Source organism: Barbus barbus (genome assembly GCF_936440315.1).
Source record: "Barbus barbus genome assembly, chromosome: 24".
NCBI lineage: Eukaryota > Metazoa > Chordata > Actinopteri > Cypriniformes > Cyprinidae > Barbus > Barbus barbus.
Window position 1 is genome coordinate 5,062,637 of NC_136752.1, and position 26,499 is coordinate 5,089,135.

At 37.6% G+C, this 26,499-nt stretch overlaps 1 protein-coding gene and 1 pseudogene across 4 annotated transcripts in view; both read right to left on the reverse strand.

The window, feature by feature from the left end:
- rev3l (REV3 like, DNA directed polymerase zeta catalytic subunit) overlaps positions 1-26,499 on the reverse strand; it is a 62,582-nt gene that overhangs the window by 17,769 nt on the left and 18,314 nt on the right. The window contains exons 3-17 of one of the 3 annotated variants that reach the window (XM_079375148.1): positions 26,099-26,173; positions 24,786-24,946; positions 17,275-17,374; positions 17,089-17,183; positions 15,967-16,071; positions 15,797-15,881; positions 14,011-14,135; positions 12,891-13,019; positions 11,805-12,036; positions 11,357-11,499; positions 7,399-11,254; positions 6,444-7,312; positions 5,236-5,324; positions 4,991-5,116; positions 2,386-2,578 (exon numbers count right to left, since the gene is read on the reverse strand). In XM_079375148.1, the coding sequence (XP_079231274.1) occupies positions 2,386-2,578; positions 4,991-5,116; positions 5,236-5,324; positions 6,444-7,312; positions 7,399-11,254; positions 11,357-11,499; positions 11,805-12,036; positions 12,891-13,019; positions 14,011-14,135; positions 15,797-15,881; positions 15,967-16,071; positions 17,089-17,183; positions 17,275-17,374; positions 24,786-24,946; positions 26,099-26,173 (6,383 nt within the window). Of the gene's footprint in view, positions 1-2,385; positions 2,579-4,990; positions 5,117-5,235; positions 5,325-6,443; positions 7,313-7,398; positions 11,255-11,356; positions 11,500-11,789; positions 12,037-12,890; positions 13,020-14,010; positions 14,136-14,895; positions 15,098-15,796; positions 15,882-15,966; positions 16,072-17,088; positions 17,184-17,274; positions 17,375-24,785; positions 24,947-26,098; positions 26,174-26,499 lie in introns of those variants that run through there. The other 2 variants (XM_079375147.1, XM_079375149.1) reach the window with 2 other exon arrangements.
- On the reverse strand, positions 20,056-21,039 carry LOC306844157 (putative nuclease HARBI1; annotated as a pseudogene). The gene is made up of 4 exons: positions 21,006-21,039; positions 20,727-20,842; positions 20,540-20,635; positions 20,056-20,443 (listed from the first exon to the last, which is right to left on the reverse strand). The product of its transcript is annotated as a putative nuclease HARBI1 (transcript).

The following is a 26,499-nucleotide window of genomic DNA, read 5'->3' on the forward strand; positions in this document are numbered from 1 at the left end:
CACCATCATTCCCGTCCCAAAAAAGCCCAAAATCACTGGCCTTAACGAATACGGACCTGTCGAACTCATGTCTGTGGTCATGAAGTTATTTGAGCGACTGGTCCTGGCCTACCTGAAGGACATCATTGGACCCTTCCTGGATCCTCTTCAGTTTTCCTACAGAGCAAACAGGTCTGTGGATGACGCTGTCAATATGGGACTGCATTACATCCTGCAACACTCTGACAAACCTGGGACTTACACAAGGATCTTGTTTGTGGACTTCAGCTCAGCCTTCAATACCATGATGCCTGACCTTCTCTCAGACAAACTCACAGAGCTCTCTGTGCCCACCTCCATCTGTCAGTGGATCACCAGCTTCCTGACAGACAGGCAGCAGCTATTGAGGCTGGGCAAACTCGCATCCAAGACTCTCACCATCAGCACTGGCCCCCCTCAAGGATGTTCTCTCCTCACTGCTCTTTTCCCTCTGCACAAATGACTGCACATATAAAGACCCCTCTGTCAAGCTCCTGAAGTTTGCGGATGACATTACAGTCATCGGCCTCATCAAGGACGGAGACGAGTCTGCTTACAGACAGGAGGTTGAGCAGCTGGCTGCCTGGTGCGGTCACAACAACTTTGAACTTGGAGCTCAACACGCTCAAAACAGTGGCGATGATAGTAGACTTCAGGAGGAACCCCCCCACTCACCATCATGGACAGCACTGTGGCTGCAGTAGAGTCACTCAGGTTCCTGGGCACCACCATCTCCCAGGACCTGAAGTGGGACATTCATATTGACTCTATTGTGAAAAAGACCCAACAGAGACTGTATTTTCTTCGCCAGTTAAGGAAGTTCAACCTGCCACAGGAGCTACTGAAACGGTTCTACTCCGCCATCATCAAGTCTGTCCTGTGTTCATCTATAATAAGGTTTGGCTCAGCTACCAAAACAGACATCAGAAGACTACAACGGACAGTCAGGACTGCTGAGAGGATTATCGGTGCCCCTCTACCCAACCTCCAAGATCTTTATATCTCCAGAGTGAGGAAAAGGGCTAAGAAAGTCACTCTGGACACCTCACACCCAGCTCTCTTTGAACTGTTGCCCTCTGGCCGGCGCTACAGACCACTGAGCATCAGAACAGCCAGACACAAGAACAGTTTTTCCCCCAGGCCATAGCCCACCTGAACACCACATCAACACACCCCAGTACTGTACATCTGTAAATAACTCAAACCCTCATCTATACATAAGACATATGCACATTCACAGTTCTGTCTATGGACAGTTTTTTCATTCTTTCTTTTCTGTATATTTGCATTTTTATTACTGTTGTTATTTATTGTCTGTTCTCTTCATTATTAGTGTTTTTATTATCTTAATTATATGTTGTCTGCACGCACTATGTTTGTACTTCTGTACAGGAAGCTCCTAACACCAAGACAAATTCCTTGTGTGTGTAAACACACTTGGCAATAAAGCTCTTTCTGATTCTGATTCTGAAATGGCTGCTGGACAGATTAAAGGGATATTTCACCCAAAAACAAAAATTGTGTCAGTTACATGGCACAATTTTCTTTTTTTGGTGAACTATCTATTCAACATAAACCAGCAAGGGCTGAGTTTCCCAAAAGCATCGTTAGCCAACTATGGTCGCAAGTTTCGTCATTACCAACATAGTTCAACGATTCGGTGTCTCCCGAAACTATAGTTCAAACAAACATTCACAAATAGCATCACAAACTTATGTAGTTGGAACGAAATAGAAGCACAGTTACTTGTTATTAAGACATATGGACTTAAATAAATTATGCTCTTGGGGACAATAAATCAGCCAGAATGCAGTACAATCAATATCTTCCATTCTATTTTAATACAAATTTGAATCTATATATTTTAGTGCAGCGTCAATAAGCAGTGTTTTAAAAGAGTGCGCATGTGCATAATTCGCATGGAGGGAACCCCACAGTATGACGTACAAAGGAACCTGTGATGAATCAAACATCAAATAAAGCAAAATGATGTAAAAAAAAAAAGAGAAAAGTAAATTAGTCTTCAGGTGCCATGATCAACACAGCAGCATCTCGGAGATCTCAAATCAATTACTTAGCACAAGTTATTACTCTAATACATGCATATGACGTCATTAACAATGGCCCTTGAACTAATGCGGTTCAAACATTAGAGGAGCAACAGTGTTTGGGAAACAGTCATTACTAGCTAGTTCTTTTCCACTACAATGCATCATACGAAGGTGGTTAATCAGCGAGTTATGTTGTACAGGAAACACATCCCTGATCAACATTAAGTTGATTGATAGTTGGGTGCTTTTTTTTTTTTTTTTTACAATTACAATTGGTACACACATCAGTAATAAACAAACGCAACACCAATCTCACCTTGAGCTGAAGAACAACAATCTTTATCAATGACAATGGCACCTGTCATCTGAGTAGTGTCACAATTTGGGAGAGGGACATCAGAACTGAGGCAGTAGAATAAAGCACAAATCGGGTCAAATTCAGGGTCAGGCTCAAGGTCACGACGAGTCCTTGCATGAAGCTCCATGCTTATCATTATGAGGTGATTTACCTATAGCAGGGAGATAAAAACGTAAGATGACATCAGTTGAAATCCCATAAAAATAAAAGTTTGATTAATCACTCAGTTCAGGGCTCGCAAAATTTCTAAATCCCTGGCAGCCTTTCGGGCAGGTACTCTTCAGATTTTGGTAGCCCGAAAATTAATTTAACTAGCCCAAATAAAATAAAGACCATAAATGTCAATCAAAAACATTTTCAATACATAAATATCAACGAATATCAAGGAAAGTTTTATTTTACTATTTACAAGGTATCTGCAGAATTCTTAAAAATCTATTTAAGGCCATTTGAAAAATTATTTCTTAGACCGTTTTAAACTCTTCAATTTAGCTGTATCAAATTTAAGGACCCGTGGGAGAAATGTTCCCTCTAATTTTTTTTACCTGAGCATTCTTTATACCAGACCTGTACAGCACGCACACATAAAAATGTGTAACTTAACTTTAATGTGCAATTTATATTTGATTTGACCCTTGATGTAACTAAATGTACATTTTAGGTTACCTGAGAAAACATTTTTACTGTACAATACACTGCAGTTCAAAAGTTTGGATCAAAGTTTTTAAAGAAGTTTCTTATGCTCATCAAGTCTGTGTCTATTTGATAAAAATACTGAATATTATTTCACAAAATAATTTTGTGAAATATTATTGCAATCTAAAATTTAAAAAAATTATATTTTAATATATTTTAAAATGTAATTAACTCCTGTGAAGCAAAGCAGTATTTTCAGTGTCACATGATCCTTCAGAAATTCTAATATGCTGATTTTTAATCAATGCTTTTTATTTTTTATATACATTATTTTTTGGGACCTGTGATATTTAAAAAAAATAAAAAAAGTTCAAAAGAACAGTGTGTAGTCAAAACAGAGATGTTGTGTTACAATATAAACTTCAAAAGTTTGGGGTCAGAATTTTTTTTCTTTCTTTTTTAAAGATACTTTAAAAAAGTTTAAAGAAAGTTAAATAAACTTTATTCAGCAAGTATGTGTAAGGTAAAAGTAAAAGTGAAGTGACATACGGCCAAGTATGGTGACCCATACTCGGAATTCGTGCTCTGCATTTAACCCATCCAACGTGCACACACACAGCAGTGAACACACACAGCAGTGAACACACACCCGGAGCCGTGGGCAGCCATTTATGCTGTGGCGCCCAGGGAGCAGTTGGGGGTTCGGTGCCTTGCTCAAGGGCACCTCAGTCGTGGTATTGAGGGTGGAGAGAGTGCTGGACATTCACTCCCCCCACCTACAATCCCTGCCGGCCCGAGACTCGAACCCGTAACCTTTGTATTATGAGTCCGACTCTCTAACCATTAGGCCAGGACTTGCCTGGATAAATGGATAAAATTGACAGTAAAGACTTCTATTGTTACAAAATATTTATATTTTGAATAAATGCTGTTCTTTTAAACTTTTTATTAAATCAAAAGAAAAAAGTAACAGGTTCCAAAAAAAATATTAAGCAGCACAACAGTTTCAACACTGATAATAAATCAGCATATTAGAATGATTTCTGAAGGATCATGGGACACTGAAGACTGGAGTAATGATGCTGAAAATTCAGCTTTGATCACAGGAATAAATGCTATTTTAAAGTATAGGTATTAAAATAGGAAACCAATATTAGAAATTGCAATTTCACTATATCACTGTTTTTTCTGTATTTTTGAAATTAATACAGCCTTGATTAGCAAGAGACTCAAAGTCAAAGACTCAAAAACAAGGTGGTTAAATAATAACAATAAGTTAAATATATACAAAAGACCGTGAACATGAATTCTTCCATAGCTGTCTAAACATCGATATGAAGTACAGTTTGTACAATACTCTTGTGTGTGACTGTACATGTTTCAGAGTTTTGTTACCGTTCTTTGCCCATCCTCCGCTATTTCCAGCACTTAAATCAAGCCACTCTTCTTTAATACATGAGGACGTTTTATGTCACGCATTGCGTTTGCGTTGTCTCTGAGCGCACCGCAACTATTGAAGTATTCAGTTTCTAAAGCGACTCATTTGGTGCACATCGCTCTGAAGCCTGTAAACCGCATTCATCGGTTCTAACTCTGTCGTGACATCAGCTCTATAGCGTTTTGCCCGAGCATTGCTATTCTTTCCCTTTTACTGGCGGCATTCAATCAAATGGCTTCCCAACTCATTTTTGTGTGCACGAGGCACATTATTTCTTCTACGCGGCCGTGGTTGAAGAGCATCCTCAGCTTAGAAGGAACATTGCATGGGAGCCCTGTATTTAAGGTAGCCCATCGGGCAGGGCACTGATATATTTTTGGTAGCCCGACTGGAAAACACAACAGCCCCGGGACGTCGGGCTAGCAATTTTGCGAGCCCTGCAGTTTAATGAAAGCAGTTCTTACTAAAACAGTCAAAAGAAGATCCTACCTCATGCAATGCTTTGGCCTCCTGCAAGTTCTGCATACTGACTTTAAAGCCATATGAATTACAGATTGATGGTCCTTCAATCTGGGAGTTTTCTCTTTTCTGAACATTCATAGTGGTAAGCTGATTCTGTATGGGATAATGCATGTACTATAAAAACCCTATACAATACTAAACAAGGATTATAAGATTGAAACTTCAGAAGATTCATAAATTCATTAACTTTCATCTGAATAAATTCATCTGACCTTCATTTGTGTGGTAAGCAAAACTCTCCGTAAAGCATCTTTGTTTTTGTTACCCTTCTGATGTAGTCGCTGTGATCTGGGCTCTATGTCTGTACAAAAACAGATCCAAAAGAATTTTGCAATGAGAAAATAACATTTACATTTCGTCATTTAGCAGAAGCTTTTATCCAAAGTGACTTACAAACGAGGACAATAGAAGCAAACAAAACCAACAAAAGAGCAACAACATGCAAGTGCTATGACAAGTCTCGCTTAGCCTAACACAGTACACAAGTTTTTTTGGTAACACTTTATAGAATATTAGCCATTTATTAGTAGTAATTAAGCACATATTAATGCCTTATTCTACATTACCTTATTCTACATTCCCAATCCTAACCAATACCTAAACTTAACAACTGCCTTACTAACTATTAATAAGCAGCAAATTAGGAGTTTGTTGAGGGAAAAGTCGTAGTTAATTAATAAGTGTTCCCTATTCTAAAGTGTTAACTTTTTTTTTATAATATAGATATTATATTATAATTATATTATTTAATAATATAGATATTATAGATAAATGTAAAAGCTTAGTAGTCATCTTTTTTGGAAATAAATGAAGTCTAATAAGCATGACTGATTCACAATTATCTTGATCTTATCAGCAACAGAAAATTATTTTACAACTACAATTGTAATAGTAACAATACAATAGTAATATTTATGTCATAATTTCTTTCAATTAAACCAAACGTTTATTTTGGCAGTTTGCCATGAAGATCTTTGAGTTTCACTGTGTATTTGATGGTAGCTTTTCTCTTAACAGAGAAAAGTGACTGTCAAAGTAGCTATGGTAATAAAGTTCATGTGTTCATGTCCTTGGTTGTGTAGCAGACAAAACTATGCCATTCATTCACATAGAAAAAAGCAGAACATGCAGCCCTATTAGTGAAATGCACTGACTGGCTGTTGTCGCATTTATTTCTGCTGTTATAGTCTGATAGATTAAGCCCAATTGAGTAAAATGTCCACATCTTATCATCGTCATTGACAAATTTTATAATAATCTCGATATGATATTGTTTATTGCCAAGCCCTATGCCAACCCCATCGACACAAAAGGATTTACCTCTCTAGGTAGGTTCCAGTCTGAAAATGTTTGGAACCCATTATAGATAACAGAGCTGGACAACTTAAGTAAAACATTCAAGCTTTCAAGAAAACTATACCTTCATTTCTTATTGGACTGTAGCTAGACCCATCGTCATCAATGTAGCTTCTCCGGTGGACAGGTGTGCTATGGAGCAGGTAAGAGCATTTGACATCAGAATCTAGGTGTTTAACAGGAAAAACTGATGGATTCAAGAGGTCCTTTGGCTGTACACTGTCAAGTGATGTGTCATTGAAATTTTGAGACTGGTCCAAGCTGGGGGATTGTAATACATCAGTCAAATCCTCCTTGTCCTCATCTTGTTTAATCTCAGCAGGCCTCTGTTGCAATGTAGAAAGATCAGGAGAATTTGGAGAAGTGATCTGACAACCTTTGTTTGTCTCCATGTCCAAGATGCATTTCGTACTCTTAGGACTACTGTTAGATGAAGCTGCTTTAACTGGTGAAATATGGAGAGGTAAACTTAAGCCATTCCTACTGATATTCTGCAACTCTGAAGCCTTTTCATCTTTTTTCTTCCACCTTTTATCACGATTCTCTGAGGAAGGTAAATTAGAGTCCTCATTTTGAGGTGATGTCCTCGCATATGTACCAATTTCCACAGTTGTCTGGCCACCCACTTGTTTCCTATCACTCTGAAGGCACTCATACTGTTTTTTGGCTTGCAGCCAGAGCTGCACCTGTTCTCGACTTGGGGCACACTTACAGGGAAGCATAATCACTTTTTGATCACTGCCAGAAAATGGGTTTTGGTCCTTGGTCAGTATAGAGGATTTACACCCATTGTTTGGTGCAGAGGCTTGATTTGTCATTGCAGAAAATGCAATTTTCCAAAATTGCAAGCCGTTTTGAGATAAGTCTCCATGAAATTCAACTAGTTCATTCACCAACCTGGTTTCCAAAATTAACTTCCGACCACCAACCTCCCTGGGAAAAAAAACAAAATACAAAACAGTAACTTAAAAGAATATACAAAAACAAAACCTGTGCGGGTGATCCATTATAAATGTTACCTTGGCTTCAAGGGTGCATCTGATGGGTCACTGCAGAATGGTTCCTGGTAGGTGGCTTCTGAGAGGTCTAGATCCATCAGAGTAGCTAAGATTTCTTCCCGAGTAGGTGGAGACATGAGAGGTTTAAGAATGTGAGTTCCCCCACTCTTTGAACTCTGACCTCCATTTTTCAGCTGGGACAGCGAGTTGATGGACTGTGGGGAACTGCTTGGTGTTGCTGAACTGCCATCTAGGAGATCACTATTTGGGGAAACACCACTATAAGCAAAAGAAGCAGAAGTAAGGGGAGAAAAGGGCTCTGGGTCAAGCAACACATCTTTCTTTTCACAGTGAAAGTCCTGAAAGTGGCTGAGGCCATGGATTTTATCTAAAGAGCCTCCCCAATCTTTGCTAAAGATCTTTTCTGAATCAAGAGATACCTTATTGGGATAAACTTTGCCATTTTCACAAAATGACTTATCAAACAGTTCTGGACTAAGAGCCCTAGACTTATGCCAGTCCTGTTCATGCTTGCTGCTCTCATCAACATCAAACACCTTTTGTGTCCTGTCACCTATCCCAACAAGGGCATTGATTGCCTCCTGACTGACATCACTGAGAAACGTCTGAGGCAAGTTCCTATCAGTTAACACAAACTGGTTACCAGAATAAAGACTGGAGAACTCGGTTTGCCCAATGGCATTGATATCAAAGCTGTAATTGTCTGGGAGCTCTGGGGACAAGCTATCTTCAATGGAGCAACAGCTGTCAAAGCTAGGGTCAGAGAAAAAAACAGGACTGTCATCTGATGAAAGATGGTCAATTCTCAAATCATCCAGTTTCATTTTATTACTTCTGATTTTGAACTGAAGCTCTTTTGGCACTTTAGTTCTTGCACCCCTTGGTTTTCTTGATGTTGATGAATGGGCTGTTTTAGATTTGGCTGTTTTGGGAATATCTGTAGGTTGACTGGTAGAAGACCTATCCTCAGTCACATGATCGCTTTCATGTGGTTCCTGTCCTGCCTTGAGTTGCCTCTTCTGGAGAAGTTCCTTCAAGACAGCGAGCCCAGAAGGCAACTCAGGAACACACATTTCATCAATTTTAGGGTCTGAGGACAATGTAAGACCTGTGTGAAATCCAGCTTTAATTGCACTCTTAGCAGAGGGCATAAGGGAGCATCTACAATCGACAGACTCCAGTAAAGATGTTATGGAATCTTTCTTTTTTGTTTGCGGTCTTCTTGATTTTATGGTCGTTTTTCTGGTTGACTGCAAATGCTGTACAGTTCTGGGATTCTCTTCATGGCCAGAGACTTCTGATTTGAATTTATACAGAGTTTTTGTGATAGTCCCATCTTGACTCATATTTTGTGATACTGAATTGGAACTGCTGAATGTGATGACGGAACATGGATGTCCTACCGTCTTGGTGGATGGGGAAAGCATATGATTTAGAGATTTTTCAATACAGGGATTGAGGACAATCTGTGAGTCTTTTTGTGAGTCATTTGAGGCAATGGTATTGAAAACAAAAACAACATCTTGATTTGATTTTTTTCCAGTGCTGGTGATCTCTGTTTGAGAGCCTGAACAACTGATAGAAAAGTCCTCTTGACTGCTTTTTAGAGAACTGGGATGTTGATAAGGAGTTAAGTCATCAGTTGAGGAAGTAATAGGTGCATCGTTAACTGAATGTGGAGCCTGTGAATTATCACTCTCCTCACCTCGGACCTGCTTTTTTCTTGGGACTCGCTTCTCATGCAGCAACCCGTCTTTCTGAGAGGCAGATGTGGCATCTTCCTGAACAATTCCTTCAATACTTTTACAATGTTTCTTATGTCTCCTTGAAGTCGCTCGAATACCTTTCCTCTGTGAATCCACAGTTGTCACTGAACCTTTGTTCACTGACTTTGTTGTAGTATTAGCTTGTCTTTTTGGGCTGATAACAGATGTCTTTTTAGACCTGGGTATTCTGCTTCTATCCCAAAGACCTCTTTGGTATGGTTTTGGAGCTAGTACTTGATAGGATGAACCTAGGCATGGATCATTATGTGGGTTTATTAGATTTGAATTCGATCCCAGTAAGGGCTCAGTAGGAGACCAACATCTAGGTGGGGTTGAATCAGTAGGACTGGAGGCTCTTTCTGACAAATAACCCAACTCCACCATCACATCAGAATACTCTGTACAACAGTCATCAGTGAACTCATTATAACAAGGCCATGGAGGAGGTAATTTCGGTAAAGTTATTAGTGCTTTTGCATGCTTTGCCCTCCTAGTCTGACCAGCTCGTGGACACCTAGATTTTGGAGAGGTGCCGGCCCTCTTTGACACTGGGTTCACCTTAGCCTTTCGTTTGGGACATTTCTTTACTTTTGGCTCAAGTAGCGGGTACTTCACTGCTGTAGACTCTGGCACTTTGGGCCAGAATTCTTTGAGAGGAGCGAGCTTTTTGTATTCGGCAAGCTTTTCTGGTGTTAAAACTGTGCAAGTTTCATCAGCATTAATTTTAGAAATCTTCACTAACATGTTCTTCTGACCTTTGAATCTGTTAATAATTATATATTTAATGATGATTGGTGGCTCTTTTTTAGTCAGTTTCCTCTTTTTTTGGCTGAAGACATGATCTTTGCCCTTAAGGCCTCCATGTTGCGCCAAAGCTTGTTTGAAAGAACCAGAACTTGCCTGATCTCCATTTTCACTGTCGCAACTCGTTTTCCTTTTTGCCCGCAAGGTATATTTGCTACCTGGTAAACTGGACACCTTGGTGCAAGAGATTTTGGTAGGAATATCTGCAAGTTCATCCTCTACTGAGTTCTTAATCAAACCTTCAATGGTCGGTGGATCTGAAGTTTCCATGTCAACCTCCTTATCCGTTTCTTTCTGATTAAGAGAGCCTAGAGCGTTGGAAAGAAGTGCTGTGGCTTCCTCTTTCATAGGAGATGTTGTCCTCACAGGACTTACCCTTTTTTGACCCAATGTTGTTTTCTTTTTGATCAACTTTAACCTTGACCTTCGCTGTTCAGGATGTTCTAAGGTAGAGCAACTATCCCCAGTCTTGCTCCCAGTCTGTTTCTTGATGGGTCTGGACAGGCAATTAGACAGAATTACGCTAGGGAAAAATTTGTAGTGTGCCTCCTGTTGTGCCACAATGGTCCTCTCAGTTTTATTCTCTTGGTAATCCTCATATCTTATTTTCAGTTTGCTGACATCTTCCTCTTTTTTATCCTGTCCTGTCTCAACTTCTTGAGCGCCCAAAGCTTGGCTCTCTTCAATAGGGCTTTGTGTCTGGTCGAAACTTATCACAGGTCTTCTGCAGTCATTTGGACTGAGTTGTATTTCAGTCTTGGTTGGGCAGTTCATCAGCTCAGAGTAACATACAAAGAAGCTCTTGTGATTCTCTGGGATGGATAAATGGTTCTTTTCCACATTTTTAATACTGGTAAAAGTTTTTATGCTCTGGGCAAGTTTAGAGTTTCCAAAAATTGAATCATCAGGATCTGGCTGATTAAGGCCAGTGGCTTGGTTTTCATCAGTGTACAAAGAGTGCACACCTATTTTTTCAGCACCAAGTTTAGGTATATTTGCTATCTTAAAAGGAATTGGGTGTTTAACTGGTGGAATATATGGCACCTCTTTGTTAACTCTTAATCCAGTTGAATATTCATTTGCCTCTTCATTTTTTAAATGCCTTTCTGCTAAATCCTCTTGACTGAGTTTCTGCTCAGCACATTTGTATTCAATAACAATTTTAGCAGAAGATGGTGGCTCCATACGAACAGCTTCATTTGGAAAAACATTTCTGCTGCCAAGGATCTTGTCTGTTGCTTTTAGAGATGAGCGTGTCCGAGATTCCTTGTCTGTTAGTGATGAATCTACAGGAAACATGACAACACGCATGTATACACCACTGCACCAAAAGCAATCATTCATTTCATTGTAATTCATTAGATTAAATTAATTAAATTTCTACTTACCACTATTCTCATCTGCAGCTCCATCCAACTGTGGAATGGACAGATCAGTAAGAAGAGCACTGTTTCCCTTCCAATATATCTCTTCATCTGATGAGCCCTGCTGCTCTTCACTGGAGCTTTCGTTTGCTTCTTTCATACATAATCTGTGCAGGAAGGCAACACAGATTATGATTATACAACACGCCATCAATTTAACTAATTGAAAGACATAACATCACACAGGCACCATCTGCTGTGGACCAGCCAGTGTTTTCCTAAGAGGTCTATTCTGAATGCCTGTTAAGAAAGGTATAAATTAAGCTTTCTGCTCAAATGAACCTGACTGACCATATAACAACATATAATAAGAAATGCATAATGTAGTAAAAATAACTATATAATTAATGCAAACAAGATTTAAAAGCATATAACAGACAATTCCAAAAATACTAACGGGAAGTCTGGTGACCTTTGCCCAGCAGAGGGTCCTAGCATGTCACAGTCCCATCTTTGGGACATGATTCTACTGAGCTCTGACTCTTCTTTCTCCAGCTCAGGCCCAGCTTCCTCATCATCACTGTTACAGATGCAGCTAGCAATCCCTGACAGCTGCTGGGACACTGCTCTGGACCGGTCGGCTCTAAATCCATCATCAGCCAACGCTTCAAACAGATTAACCATAGCCTGGTCTTGACTGCTGTCTGTTAAAACATTGTGGAAGATGTAAATGTAAACTTGAAAATATAATTGGAGCATGCACAAGAAAAGAGGAATTATGGATATGTACACGTATGCAAAACAAAATTGTGAATATATAGATATATACACAAAGTACTGCAAAAGAATTTTGTTTTGTAAGTAGTGCTGTCAAATGATTAAATCGCATCCAAAATAAAAGTTTGTTTACATAAATATATAGAGTACACACACACACACCTTATGTATATGTAAATGCAGACACATGCATGTATATATTTCAGAAAAATGTAACGTTTATATAATAAATATTTATATATGATATAAATTATATGAATATAAATATATACATGTAAATACATGTAAATATGTTCAGAATATATGCTGTGTGTATATTTATATATACATAATAAATATACACAACACACACATTATGTAAACAAAAACTTTTGGAAGCGATTAATCGTTTGACAGCACTAATTCTAAGTATTTGTGTTTTCCAGTATAAATATCCAAAACATTGGTTTACTTGAAAAGCATGTAACATACATTAAAATATATTAAGACTTGCTTTAAGAGAAATTCACTTTTTCCTACTCCCATTTTTTTTTTTACCATAAATCTAGTGAGTGTTACATATATATATATATATATATATATATATATATAAAAACTGAATATAGATTAAAAATATATGTTCTAGACCTAGAGTAACATTTTACTGTATATTTGGATCTCAGAATTTTTTTTTTAATATTTTTACTGATTAAGGAAAAAAAATTGCAATGTGAAAATCTAGGGAAAAGGTAAGAGTTTTTGCTTGTGGAAACAGATATATTAGTTGTGATTATCTCAGTACCAAGTATTGCTGATTGGTTGGATCCCCGAGAATGAGGAAGGAAGGTCTGACTGTTTTCCAACAAACTCAAAATGGCCTCTTCATCAACAACTGCCACTTCAGCATCTTTCCCACCATGCCTTTTTGTGTCTATATGGTGAAAAAAGGAAACATTTTTAATAATACATTCAATTTAAAAGTGGTCCTATCATGCATTTTTTTTTTAAAGGTAGATTTCTGAACTCCCTCAAACACCTGAAATGCTTAGTTTTTCAACGTTACTTTTTTTTTAACATCACATGAGTGCAATAGAGATGGTTACTACTGTTGCCATAGTAACCAAGGCATGCTCTGTAAAGGCACAGCCCATTTCTCCAGCTGCTCATTTGCATTTAAAGATACACACGAAAAAAAAAAATAATAATAATAAAGGATTATCAAGAGAATATTAACAATATAACAAGACAAAATTAAAATGTATCATTTCCTTCCACTAAGAGTACCCTCCAAGGTGTACCTGTACTTAAAATAACCTGTTCAAACTGGATGAAATTTTAGAATGAACATTAGAATGCAACATAGAAATGAATGTTCTCGGTTACAGCCGTTTAAGAAATAAGGTTATATGACTTGTGTCTTGACATTGATTGAAATGACTACCATGTGATGTAGTAGTAGAACAACAACTTGCATAAAACAAAACCCATAAAGTGCATTTCAGTGGAACTTTAACTTTAAAAATGCACAAAATTATCCAAATTTGTCCCGTATGCAAAATCCAATGACCCCTAAACAAAATTGTGACAAAATTGTAATATATTTTATTCTTACAATATTTTGATTTAATCGTAGTAAAAAAAAAAAAAAATAAAAAAAAAAATTCAACAAATAAAATCAATCATTGTTGAACTTGTCCATTTAACATTTTTAAATGGACTACAGCAAAAGTTTGTAGCAGAGTTGATTCCAAACTAAAGCGGTCAACCATGCCTTTAATATTTCAACATCTGGAAATCAATAATTAACCCTTTCACACATTTATAATAAGTGGGCCCCTGGCATGACTATTAAAAATTGTACTGTTATTTTTTAGTGTAATTGTATATGTAGTCAAGGGGTTACTTGAGACTGTGCACCTCACCTTTAAATCCATCTTGATGCACATCCACTTGGCTGGCAGGTATGCATGGCAAGTCATCTGGGCTCAGCACAGTAGTATAGAGTGAGAGCTCAGGGAAAGAGTCAACTTCAGACCCAGATTGAGTCCTACAAAACAAGATAAACATTAAGCCCTCTGCCTGCCCACTCTCAAGCAATTCAATGCAGTTAGCAATGCAATTAGCATCCTTGTACCTTCACCAGAGATCATGGGGGGGGGGGGTGTGTGTGTGTGTGTCGGTTTATGCATGTGTGGGTTTGGGCTGTGTTATGTCCTAAGATATATATTTTATTTTTATTTGTATTTAATATTTGATTTGTAAAGGGGTATATTTGCATTTTGCTCCTCCTTTGTATTCTCCCTTTTCTTTAGACTCTGACATCATGTAGGAGCTCAAGATTGGTCATTTATTCTTGTTACCATCAACAATGACCCAAGATAAAAGCTAAGGTGATTCATTAAACTTGAGTGTGGAGGACTGAAGTGTACCTCTGTTGGCTGGTGCCATGTTGTTATATTTCTCTAGTAATGTTAATTTCCCCTAAATGACTAGAGGAACTGTGTAATATGGTTGTCTACTCTCCCAAATATAATCTATAATAATTAAATTCTGTTCTCTAAAACTGTAAGCTTTAAGACTAGATGCGGCCGCCATTTTCATACCTTATTTTTTTTCCCCACGTTTCTTTGTTTTATGACTAAAAAAGGAAGAAAGCTTAGTCTTTATTTTTATTTCTGATGCACTGTCTGTGTAGACTTTTTCATTTATAGTTAGTGGGATGCCGACTTTGACCCCTCCTGAAGTTTAATTTTGCTTTGTAAAGAAAATGGTTTCTTTTGCTTTGTAAATGTTTGGTCTGGATTTACCTGGACTACTTCAGGTAAGCAGAGAGCTGCTGACTGCCTGTCCCCACTACCACAAATGTTATTCTTCTCTGCCCTTAGACTCTAAGGAGCATGTAATAGTTGATTCCGGTGTCTGATTACACACATCCAGCTGTCTCACTGTTTAACTGCAGCCAATTACCCTTACAGTTAGCTAAGCTGAATTCAGCATTTGACAACATACCTAATTCCAGAGGAGACAGAAAAAGAATACCAATTAATGCTTAATATAGCAACTGTAGAAACAGAACCTCTGTCTTTCAGACTCACCTTTTTGATAGAACCACAACTTAAGAAATATACTAAATGTTGTACAACTGTCGACATTGTATTGCTTACTCAAAATATAATTGAAACTTTTAAAACTTTGGAAATCTCAATTCAGTGAACTACCTTTCCTTAAAAGGTACCTTTCCTGATTCCTGATTCTATCCACCTCATTTTGCAAGCAGAATTAAGCTATTTTCTGTATATGTACAAGATTTCTGATTAATTAGTCTCTATAGGTAAATAACTTAAAGAGTAAAGCATGGTAAATGATCAAATTATTTGCACTAACGTGTTTATGATTATGATAATATATTAAAATAATGATAAATACCAGTTTGCACTATCAAGTAGCATAACATACAGAGCAAGACGGCACCAGAAGTCTTGCACATTCAAGTTACAAGTACCTGCTTTTTCAGTTTTTGTCACAGAGGTGGTTTCCATAAAGCTGTCAGGACCGTGGGTAGTAATTAAAACATTGCATTGAAACGTTTTGTCACTCAATTTCTATTGTAAACTTTGTTAGACAGAAATTCACATTTATTTCTTTGGCTTCCAACCTGAAAATGGAAAACACATTTATTAGAAACATATGGAAAAAAAATTCACTCACATGTCAAATTCATTTTCCTTAAGAATTTCTTTGAATCTCTTCATGAAGATTTTTTCACTCTCTGCGAACTCTACAAAGCCTCGATCTGAAACAGTAGTCAACGCGCAACGTGGTAAATAATATTAATAGTGGTTATGCAAAAACAAAATCCATACAAGATCTTTTCTCACCTTGTGATTCAGGCATGTCAATATGAGAACTTTGACATCTCTCCTGTCGTCGCTGTTTCTCATCATCCCAGATGGCCTGAAGACCAGGGTTTCTCCCAATCTGATCTGGGCACAAAATGCAAAATAAATAAAAAAATACTCAGAAAATTTACTTTACTTAGAAAATTTAGGAAAGTATGCAACGACTAATTTTATTAACATTTAAACTAAAATTTTGTAACAAGCTAGTAAACTAGTCAAAAAAGAAAAAGAAAAAAGAAAATCTGTATAAGCAATAACTTTGACCCAATATAATCTATAAATCAAATGGTCAAATTTCATACTGAATACCGCTGAAAAATAGGTCATATACATGCAATGTGTTTTATAAAGTACGCACAACAATTATTAATAACCTATTAGTTTATAGTTAATTTATAGTTTATAAGCTGTAGTTAATACATTAATAGACTGAACAAATAGAGAGTTCTTCATTCATTATCACTGTAATTAACAATTATTATTGTAGAGCTCATATGTAGAGTTAAATGATGCTTTGTTGACAGCTTTTTTATCCATAAATAGTTTTCACATTAGATTTGGTAACAGAAAATTGAGAAATGTCATTTCTCAAGTGTCAAGTGCTTTAAACCGACCTTTTACATTTTTACAACCTTTAAATTAACTGCATTATTATTAAGTGTTCCTTAAAATTACACAAACTGTATATAAAGCGTCTGCTAAATGACTAAATGTAATGTAAATGTATATTGTGTATGATATTCCTTTACTACAACCCAATTAAATAATCATAGTGCTAATTACAGTGACAATGAAGAATTAACTATTTATATATAAGCCCATTAATATATTAACAAATGTCGAGACTATAATGCATAAACTATGAATAAACTAGTTTGCTGATTTATTAGTGTATACAAGTGTCACTCACTTTAGAGAGATTCTCGCAATTAACTAGTTTCTTATTAGCACACACAATACTAACATATTGGCTGTTTATTAGTAATTATAATGTCTTATTCTGCATGGCCACATTTTAAATCCCTTGATTTATGCAATCATGGTTATTACCCAGTGTAGACAGGGATTTGCTCTCACACACACAAATCAACCAATTCTTACTCTCAATCTCTAGGCGGTTGAGAACATCAGCAGCCACGGCATCAACCTCCAGCTCACACACACTCATCCGTTCCACCTCCTCTAAAATCAGAGAACTGCAAAAACACATCCCACACATGAAATAAAGGTCAAAATGCCATACAATTCTTGTATGTAGTGATGTATAGCAAAAACACACAGACACACCTTGGTATGTTGTCATCCTCCCAGCGCATTGCATCTCCCAGCCCGCCATCACTGAGTTTAGATGTGCAGGGATAGTTATATGGGCTGGAGATACCCCCACCTACAGAATCAGAAACAAGCAGTAATAAAGGTGCAAGGTGTAGGTAAAGAGTACATGTAGTCAATAGAAAAACTACAGTTAGGTCCATATATATTTGGGCACTGACACAATTTTCATAATTTTGGCTCTGTATGCCAACAGAATAGAATTAAAATGAAACGATCAAGATGAAATTGAAGTGCAGACTTTAAGCTTTAATTCAAGGGGTTGCACAAAAATAACAAAAAGCTTAGGAATTACAACCATTTTTATACACAGTCCTGCCATTTTCAGGGGCTCACATGTAATTGGACAAATAAATATAATCATAAATAAAAAGTAAACTTTTTATATTTTGTTTAGAATCCTCTGCAGGCAATGACTGCCTTAAGTCTGGAACTCATGGATATCACCAGAGACTGGGTTTCCTCCTCCATGATGCTTTGCCAGGCCTTTACTTCGGTTGGATTCAGTTGTTGTTTGTTTGTGGGTCTTTCTGCCTTTAGTTGTGTCTTCAGCAAGTGAAATGCTGCTCAGTCGGGTTGAGATCTGGGGCCTGTACCATGAAGGTAGCGGAACAAATTTATTGGATTAGTTTTGATTAGGGGAAGTCGTGGCCTAATGGTTAGAGAGTAGGACTCGTAATCCAAAGGTTGCGGGTTCGAGTCTCAGGCCGGCAGGTATTGTAGCAAGGCACCAAACCCCCAACTGCTCCCCGGGCCCCGCATCATAAATGGCTGCCCACTGCTCCAGGTGTGTGTGTGTTCACTGCTGTGTGTGTGCACGTTCGATGGGTTAAATGCAGAGCACGATTTACGAGTATGGGTCACCATACTTGGCAGTATGTCACTTCACTTGAGTTGACAAAACCAAAGCGATGCAATCAGGCTTAATCAACTTAATCAATCAGGCTTAAATCAACTCATCAACTTTCTCTGTCAACCTGGGCTTTGATCCTTAAGCTATGATTACTCCACCGGCGTGTGCACATAAGAGGGACGTCAACGTCGAGCAACCAATCACGTTCAATATGAGCAAGAGCTGTACAGGAGCAAGAAATAATTATTCAAAAATACGAGGAATATAAACATGCCTTTCAAGCACGCAGTAATACTGTCTCTGCTACCAAAGCAAGAGAAGAGTGTTGGAGAAAGATCGCTGATTGCATTAATGCGCAAGTTAAACAAATACATTCAATATTAATTTAAAATTATGTTGTATGTGTGCACGCACGTGTGTATGATGGTTTACAATAAGGTTGTATTTGTTTAGAGAAATTAATGCATTAGCTAACATGAATTAACAATGAACAATAGTTTTTCAACATTTATTAATCTTTGTTCATGTTAATTCTGATAGTTGTTCAAGTTACTCATGTTACTTCACTGTGCCTTAGATGTATTGTTAACAGTTATGGTTTTATTTAAAAAATTTATTAAATGCTGAAATTAAAATGTACATATATGAACACATATGTACATATAGTATATGTATATAAATGTATTTATACATAAAAATGTGATTGTATATTACATCATAACAAAGATTAATATTCATTGACTTAGATGCAACCTCAACTCCAAACGTTGTTGGCAACAGATAAAGAAAATATAAAAATATAATTCAAAGTGTTGAGTATTTACCATAACCTTTTATTATTTTCGTGAACATTTTCACAAAACCTTGTTTGCAGCAAACAGAAAAAAGTGTGACATTCGGAAAACTGGGGGAGGGCCACCTCCCACAGAATACACTATGACGGAGGAGTTGGCTCTGAGTAGCAATAAGGGGCAGCCGATTATAGATTGGATTACAGGTGCTGTACAATCTGCCCCTGGTGCTGGCTCCTCTAAGCAAGTGACACTGGGGATGTGTGCAATGCATTACTACCTTTCAAAAGTTTTACATGTGGCTGACTGCATGTTCTGCAGTAGAGGGAAATACAGTGTCCCTGTTGAAGCCAGCACACGTTCACACAGTCTCCCACAGGTGAGTATGCAGCAGACAGAACACTATGAATATGCTTTACAACAGTTATGCTTTACATTGGCCTACTTTTATTTATTAGGGTGAAACTAATGACGAAGACTGTGTGTTCTGAAACAGTTGCTGAGGTGAATGCACTTGACTTATTTCTTTATTTTATTATTATTTCTTTTTTTTTTTCTTTTTTTTAAATGGCACACATTTGAATGAGTCACTCAAATGTGACTGCCCTTATCTTTTATTTCACACAACCTGCCCCAGAAACTAAGGCCTCTACCTCAATGGGCTTCAGAAGGAATGTGAACAAGGTAATGCTTTAAACCCTTGACAAGTTACAGTCAGTCCTGTGCCTGTATTTAGTCATGCCATTTGTGATTTGATTTACCTTAAGAAAACTTTGAATGATTATGTTTGTGGTGGAATTATGTTTCAGGTGGAAACTGACTCCGTCAGGGCCCTTTACAAAAGGAGCCTAGAATTGGACTGCACACTAAAGGAGCTGGACTGTGAGCTGAGGAGCCTTCAAATTAAAAAAAATTAATTGGAGATCAAACAGCTGGAAAAACAGATCTCAGTATGTGAACTTAAGCAAGCAACACTTTAGTATGAACACTGAATATTTATTAATGCAACTTTCTCTTGCCTTCTTTCTCCCTCCCTAGCCACATAAACAATAAAACCTTTTGAGACCTATATGCAGTTTCAATGTGCTTTTATTAAGTAAAATACTGTATGGTGATTGCATCTCTGACAGCTGCACCAGCTGGGTGGTCAAGTGTGATGGGGTCAATTTCATCGGGGAGAAGCTGGTTTTGTGGTGGTACTCGCTCCTTTCTGATAGTGGCTATATTGTACAGAATGGCACATGCAGCCACCATCTGTGATGCCTGCTCTGGTGACACCCTTAAACGCCGAAGGCAGTTGAAATGTGCCTTTAGGATGCCAAAGGTCATCTCGATCTTGACCCTGGTTTCACTGAGGGCCACATTGAAGCGGTTTTGTGGCCTTGTCTGAGGGTCGGGATAGGGGGTTAGTAAAAATCTCTAGCATGGATAAACCATGTCTCCTACCAACAGGCCATCAAAAAGCCCCGTCACAGCAAAACTTATACAATGTTCCCCTTTTCTGTTCTTTGTCAATTAAAATGAACACTAAAGTGTTTTGTATTGTTCCAAATTTAAATTGCCTTCCTCAAAGCACTGACACAACACCGAGTCACAGAAAATTTGTGAGGTATGCACTGAGCCAGGCCATTTGGTATCCAAGCTTGTGATCATGCATTCATGATCACGTCATCTGCAGATGAAATGTACAGTAGATCATCGTCATGTGTTAATGAGTCATCTCACTGAAAATAAAAATCATCTCACATGTATAGCACACCTACCTGAATATTGAGGCTGTGAAAGGACTTTCTATTCACATAATCTGCCTCATGTTCTCCAAGAGCTGTGGAAATCGCAACATGTGTGCAGTCTATTGCTCCTATGACTTTAGTGAATCCTATAATATATATATATATTTTTTTAAGATTTACAATAATATTAAAATGTACTGTATTGTATAATTTGTGTTGTAAGTGAAATCTGCTTTTTGTGGAGGAAAAAAAAGTGAATGTATAAAAGTAAACCTGTTCATGTGATGTCACCCTATCAATGTATCTTACTGGCAATTTTATAAAAGCCCTCTTTTATGGACATGGTCGATAAATGTCCGGGTAACACTTTGAAGCTATTTATGTACCCCTGCAGTGCGAGGACCACCTTTGCGAATGGTTTGACAAACCGTGTTTTTCCCTAGGTTCTCTGCAGCACCGACCACGTATAAGTGCATACCACATGCAAAAAAATGCAACGCAAAACATACCATTTGCGGTACAGTAAGGGCATGACTTCAAAGCATCACATTTGTTATGGCTCAAGAAGTTTGCAAATATAAGAGATTCCTTCCGCAGTGTATCTGTACCTTTCATACAAGTAAGTATCAGGAAAAGCTAGGGGATTTTGTCTGTCCCTAAAAACTCTCTCTACGAAGCGCTCGTCTAACAATTAGTGCGGAAATGTCCACGAGATGTGGTAGAAGCCATTGCAACAGACACTGGGATGTGACACGTCACCTATATGTTTCTTTGATCACAGCTGATTGGTCAAATTTCAGTCTGAGATCTCGAATCCAGAACATAACCTGCTAACCTGCATAACCTGCATGATCTTGTATACTTTAAATCATGAGCTGTTCCAAGCCTTCTTCATACTTTTTTTCTTCCTGTCATTCTGGTACAGGTTGATCTTAATTTCAGCCATCCAAAGAATGCTTTTCCAGAAGTGGTTTGGCTTTTTTAGATGTTTTTTGGCAAAGCCTAATCTGGCCTTGTTTGCACCTTGTGGTGAACCCTCTGTATTTGCTCTCGTGAAGTCTTCTCTTGATTGTAGGCTTTGACAGAGACTCCTGGAGTGTGTTCTTCACATGTTTTTCTTTATCATGGAGAGGATTCTCCGATCATCCACCACTGTTGTCCTCCATGGACATCCAGGCCTTTTTATGTAGCTGAGCTCACCAGTGCATTCTTTTTTTCTCATAATGTACCAAACTGTTGATTTGGTCACTCCGAATGTTCCTGCTATCGCTCTAATGGATTTGTTTGGTTTTTGAAGCTTAACAATTGTCTGTTTCACCTGCATGGAGAGCTCCTTTGACCGTATGATGTGGGTTCACAACAGCTTCCAAATGCAAATGGCACACTTAGAATCAACTCCAGACCTTTTACCTGCTTAATTGATGTAGAAATAACGAAGGAATAGCACACATCCGTCCATAAAACAGCTTTTGAGTCAATTATCCAATTACTTATGGTCCCTTGAAAGGGGGGGGGGGGGGGGTGTACATATTAAAGAGCTGTAATTCCTGAACTTTCTCCAATTGTGATGAGAATACCGTCAAATTAAACCTCAGAGTGTGCATTTTAAGCCCATTATATAACTGTAACTTGAATATGTTTTAGTCAACAGCAAAAATAACAACAAATTGTGCCTGTGTCCAAATATATGGACCTAACTGTATAATTATGAGTAGTATACAATGAGTGACAACTTAGTGAGGAAGTGAGTTGTCAGATCGCTGATTTCTGAGTTTGATTCAGTCTGACTTATGAACAGGGTTGACATGTTAAAAAATAAATAAAATTTAAAAGAAATAATTGGGAACCCCTTTTCAGTGCTGCGCGTGTTGTCTTCAGTCTTCCAGTTTGCATTTCCATAGCATGAAGGCAAGGTAATACAAATTTAAGAATGAACCGCTCGTTTTAAAATTTTCCCGTTGTACTGATATTTGATTTGCTTCAAACATTTAAATGCACATGATACCTGTATATTCCATTAACTATACAAAAGTAAATCCACTCTTCAACAGTGATTTGGACAAAAGCGTCTGCTAAATGACAAAAGTAAAGAGTGTAAAGACCATCAACTCTACCGTGCGACTCCACCGGGCAGGGACAAGGGATAGAAGTATCGCTTTTTATTTTAGTGTTTCCATTTATTTGTTTATTATTGAAATGTTATATGCATGTGTCAATTTTATTTAATTTATTTATTTTCTTAAATATGTAGGTATATAGTATTTATAGAGTTGTAACTTTTAGTTTTAGTTACTTTTTCTTATTTGTAAGTCGCTTTGAACAAAAGCGTCTGCTAAATGACAAAAGTAAAAGTAAGTAAGTAAAAGTGATGCTATAGAGCTACTGCAAAAACTGAAGTTTGAAAACCGAATTCTAAAGATGTGCACTTGTTTCTCTGGGGCATAAGATCACAAATAATAAAAACACATTTAAAAAAAACTCAGTTATGCTCCTGTGACTTTGTAGTGCTGTGCGGTAACAAAAGTTTATAATTTGCATTCGTTTAAGCCTTGCGGTCTATAATAAAGTGATTTTCAACTGATTTTAAAACATCCATTTTGCTAAGCAAAAATAACTGTATTGTGATATATGTGACCCGTGCTGGCAAAATGAGTTGGAATGCACGTGCTAATTATAAGCTACAGGCAAAAAAACGTTGCACTTGTCCATCAGAGGCAAAGCATTTGCGCCTGGCTGACATTAACATTTAATTATTAGTTTTTTTTTTTACTTGAATGATTTTACTGTTTATTTGCATCTTTGCACTTATTTTTAATAACAAAAATAAATAAATACTATATTGTGATTAATAAAGTAATTATTATTAAGAAAAGAATTTGTGGAAAAGATGCATCAAGAATTGTTTTATAATCGAATCGTTACCCTCTGAATCCAATTGAATCATGAGGCAAGTGAAGACTGACACCTCTAGACAGCTCTAATAATGTCTTCTGTGATTGGTCAAAGCATTCCGCACAGTGCATTGTGGTATCATGAAGGGGTGGGGGGTGGGGCTGTTGGGCAGTTATGGGTTTTGACGTGGTGTGCCGAATTTTGTGGTATTACTAGAGATTTAAAGGTATGGTGGCTAGGTGATTTCAGTTTGGACAAAATAAACAAAATTTCTGACTATCAATTTCAAATAAGTGTACCTCAGTCATATTTAGTCCGAATCCAATAAATCATACATAATTTTTAAGGTTTTAACAATTCATTTATGAAACTTTGCTCATCGTGACTCATTTTGCCAGCACTATTGTGATTATTTGTATTGTGATTTTGGATATAGCGCCCACCCCTATTCAAAGGAACACTCCACTTTTTTGGAAATCTGGTGGTACCACTTTTAGCTTAGCTTAGCATAGATCATTGAATCGAATTAGACCATTAGCATCTCGCTAAAAAACGACCAAAGAGTTATGATAACTTATATTTAAAGCTTGACTCTTCTGTAGTTACATCGTGTACCAAGACCGGCGGAAAATTAAAAGTTGCGATTTTCTAGGCCGATATGGCTTGGAACTATACTGTCACGCCGTACCAAGGGTGCAGCAGGCGCAATGATATTACGCAGCGCCTGAAAGTAGTCCCCAGCTAGGTAACTAGTTATGATATAGCTGGAGACTACTTTCAGGTGCTGCGTAATATTGCGCCTGCTGCACCCATGGTACGGCAGCAAAGTTCCTTTATTATTACGCCGGAATGAGAGTATAGTTCCTAGCCATATCAGCCTAGAAAAATTTCTATTTTCCGCAATTTTTAATTTTCCGTCGGTCTTGGTACACGATTTAAGTACAGAAGAGTCAAGCTTTAAATAGGAAAGTTATCAAAACTCTTTGGTCGTTTTTGAGCGAGATGCTAATGGTCTAATTCGATTCAATGATCTATGCTAAGCTACTGCCAGACCCGGAGATCGGCTGAATGGATTCAAAAACGGCAAAACTCAGCTGTTTAACTCTAGGGGAGTTGTAAAATGAGCTTATTTCCAAAAAAGTGGAGTGTTCCTTTAAGGCAGCTACTTGTGTAAATGTGTGTGCCTGTGTGTGTTACCTGTTGCATGGTTTTTTCGAAACTTAACAGCAGCAAGACTGATCATGTTCATGCCGTAGAGGTTGTAATCGATAAAGAGCTGCAGCAGGAAGGGAATGTGAGCTTCATGGGGCTGAAAACTCTTATTCATTACAGCTCCACCCTGCAGGAGTTCACTCACCCTACAAAAAGAAAACGCATACAATCAGCAACACCTATCACATCCTGATGTACCACTCCTCCACCCACCACACACAGAACAATTAGCACCAAATCAACAAGGTGAGTTTGGCTCCAAATTTTTTGTCGTCGATACCAATACAAGTGAAATATGCCACAAGCGCCACAAGTGCAGTTGCCACAAGCGCAGTTGTCGGCACACTAACCACAAGGCTATTGGCACCAACACTTATTTACTTTTTAATAATTAAAGCACTTAAGACAGTGAAGGCAGGTTTGCTACTTGTAATGTTGCTTGTGTGTGAAGCTATATTTAGTTAGTTTAAATACTTATATTTGGTTAGTTTTTCATGATTAATCTGCAGTAAAAAAAATATAAAAAAAAATAAAAGACATTTTCCCCTGGTTTCACAGACCAGGCTTAAGACTAGTCCTACACTAAAATGTAAGTCTTAGCTGTTTCAACTGAAATAAACTTGCACTGACTGATCTTAAAACATATCAGTGCCTTTGTTTTGTCTCAAGATGCACACCAGTAATGTTTTTTCCTAAGCATGTTCATAAAAATTACTTAAATGTCCTAATTGAACTATGGCCTAATCCTGGTTTAGTCTAAGCCCTGTCTGTGAAACCGGGCCTTTATGATTAGTTTTATAATAATTGCATTTCTCTTGTATTGAAATACAATTTCAAATGAAATGTTGGCAGCGACAACTCCAGAGGGTATTTTTTTTAAATGAATAGACAAGACAAATTGATGCACTGAAATTTGTTTTTGTAACCACATTGTAATCCTTTGAATCATAAAAAAATGGAATCCCATTGCAAGATTCAGACCTTTACAAGTCATAGCATCAACTTGAGATTTATTTTTGGCGTTTTTATGCCTTTATTTTGAATAGGATAGTACGTTGATAGGAAGCTAAGTGGGAGAGAGAGATGGGGGAAGGGATCAGGAAAGGTCTGCGAGCCGGAATTCGAACTCAGGACACCCAGAGCGCAACGGCGCTATAAGTCGGCACACTGCCCACGAGGCTATCAGCGCCGACAGAAGTACCAGTACTTTTTGACATCCCTTGACACACCCACATGTACAGTTACACACACACTTATTCATAAAAAGAAACAACAACTACCAGATTGCTAGAACTCACCTTTTGACCATCTGTGGGTTGTACAGGTAAATCTTCATAAATGTTTTTTCCTTCATATGGTATCCATAGAAAGGCCTGAGGAGAGATAAGATGGTCAGATCTATGTCCAAAAGTTTTAACAGAAGAGAGAGATCAAATTTGTGTCTTTGCACTAGTGGTAGCACAGACGAGCTGATTAATTCTGGCACCAAACAACATCGTTTAACTAGCTGTAGATAGTAGTATAGAACAAGTGCACATGAAATCACACTATGTGCTATAGTGGCTGAAGGAGAAAAAATATTGTCCACAATCTGTGCCCCAGTGTTGTTGCATAAGATAAATTTTGTATAGCATTATTTGTATAATAGCCAAATAGTTGTCTCTAACTACAATTATATACTGGAAAGATACCATTCAAT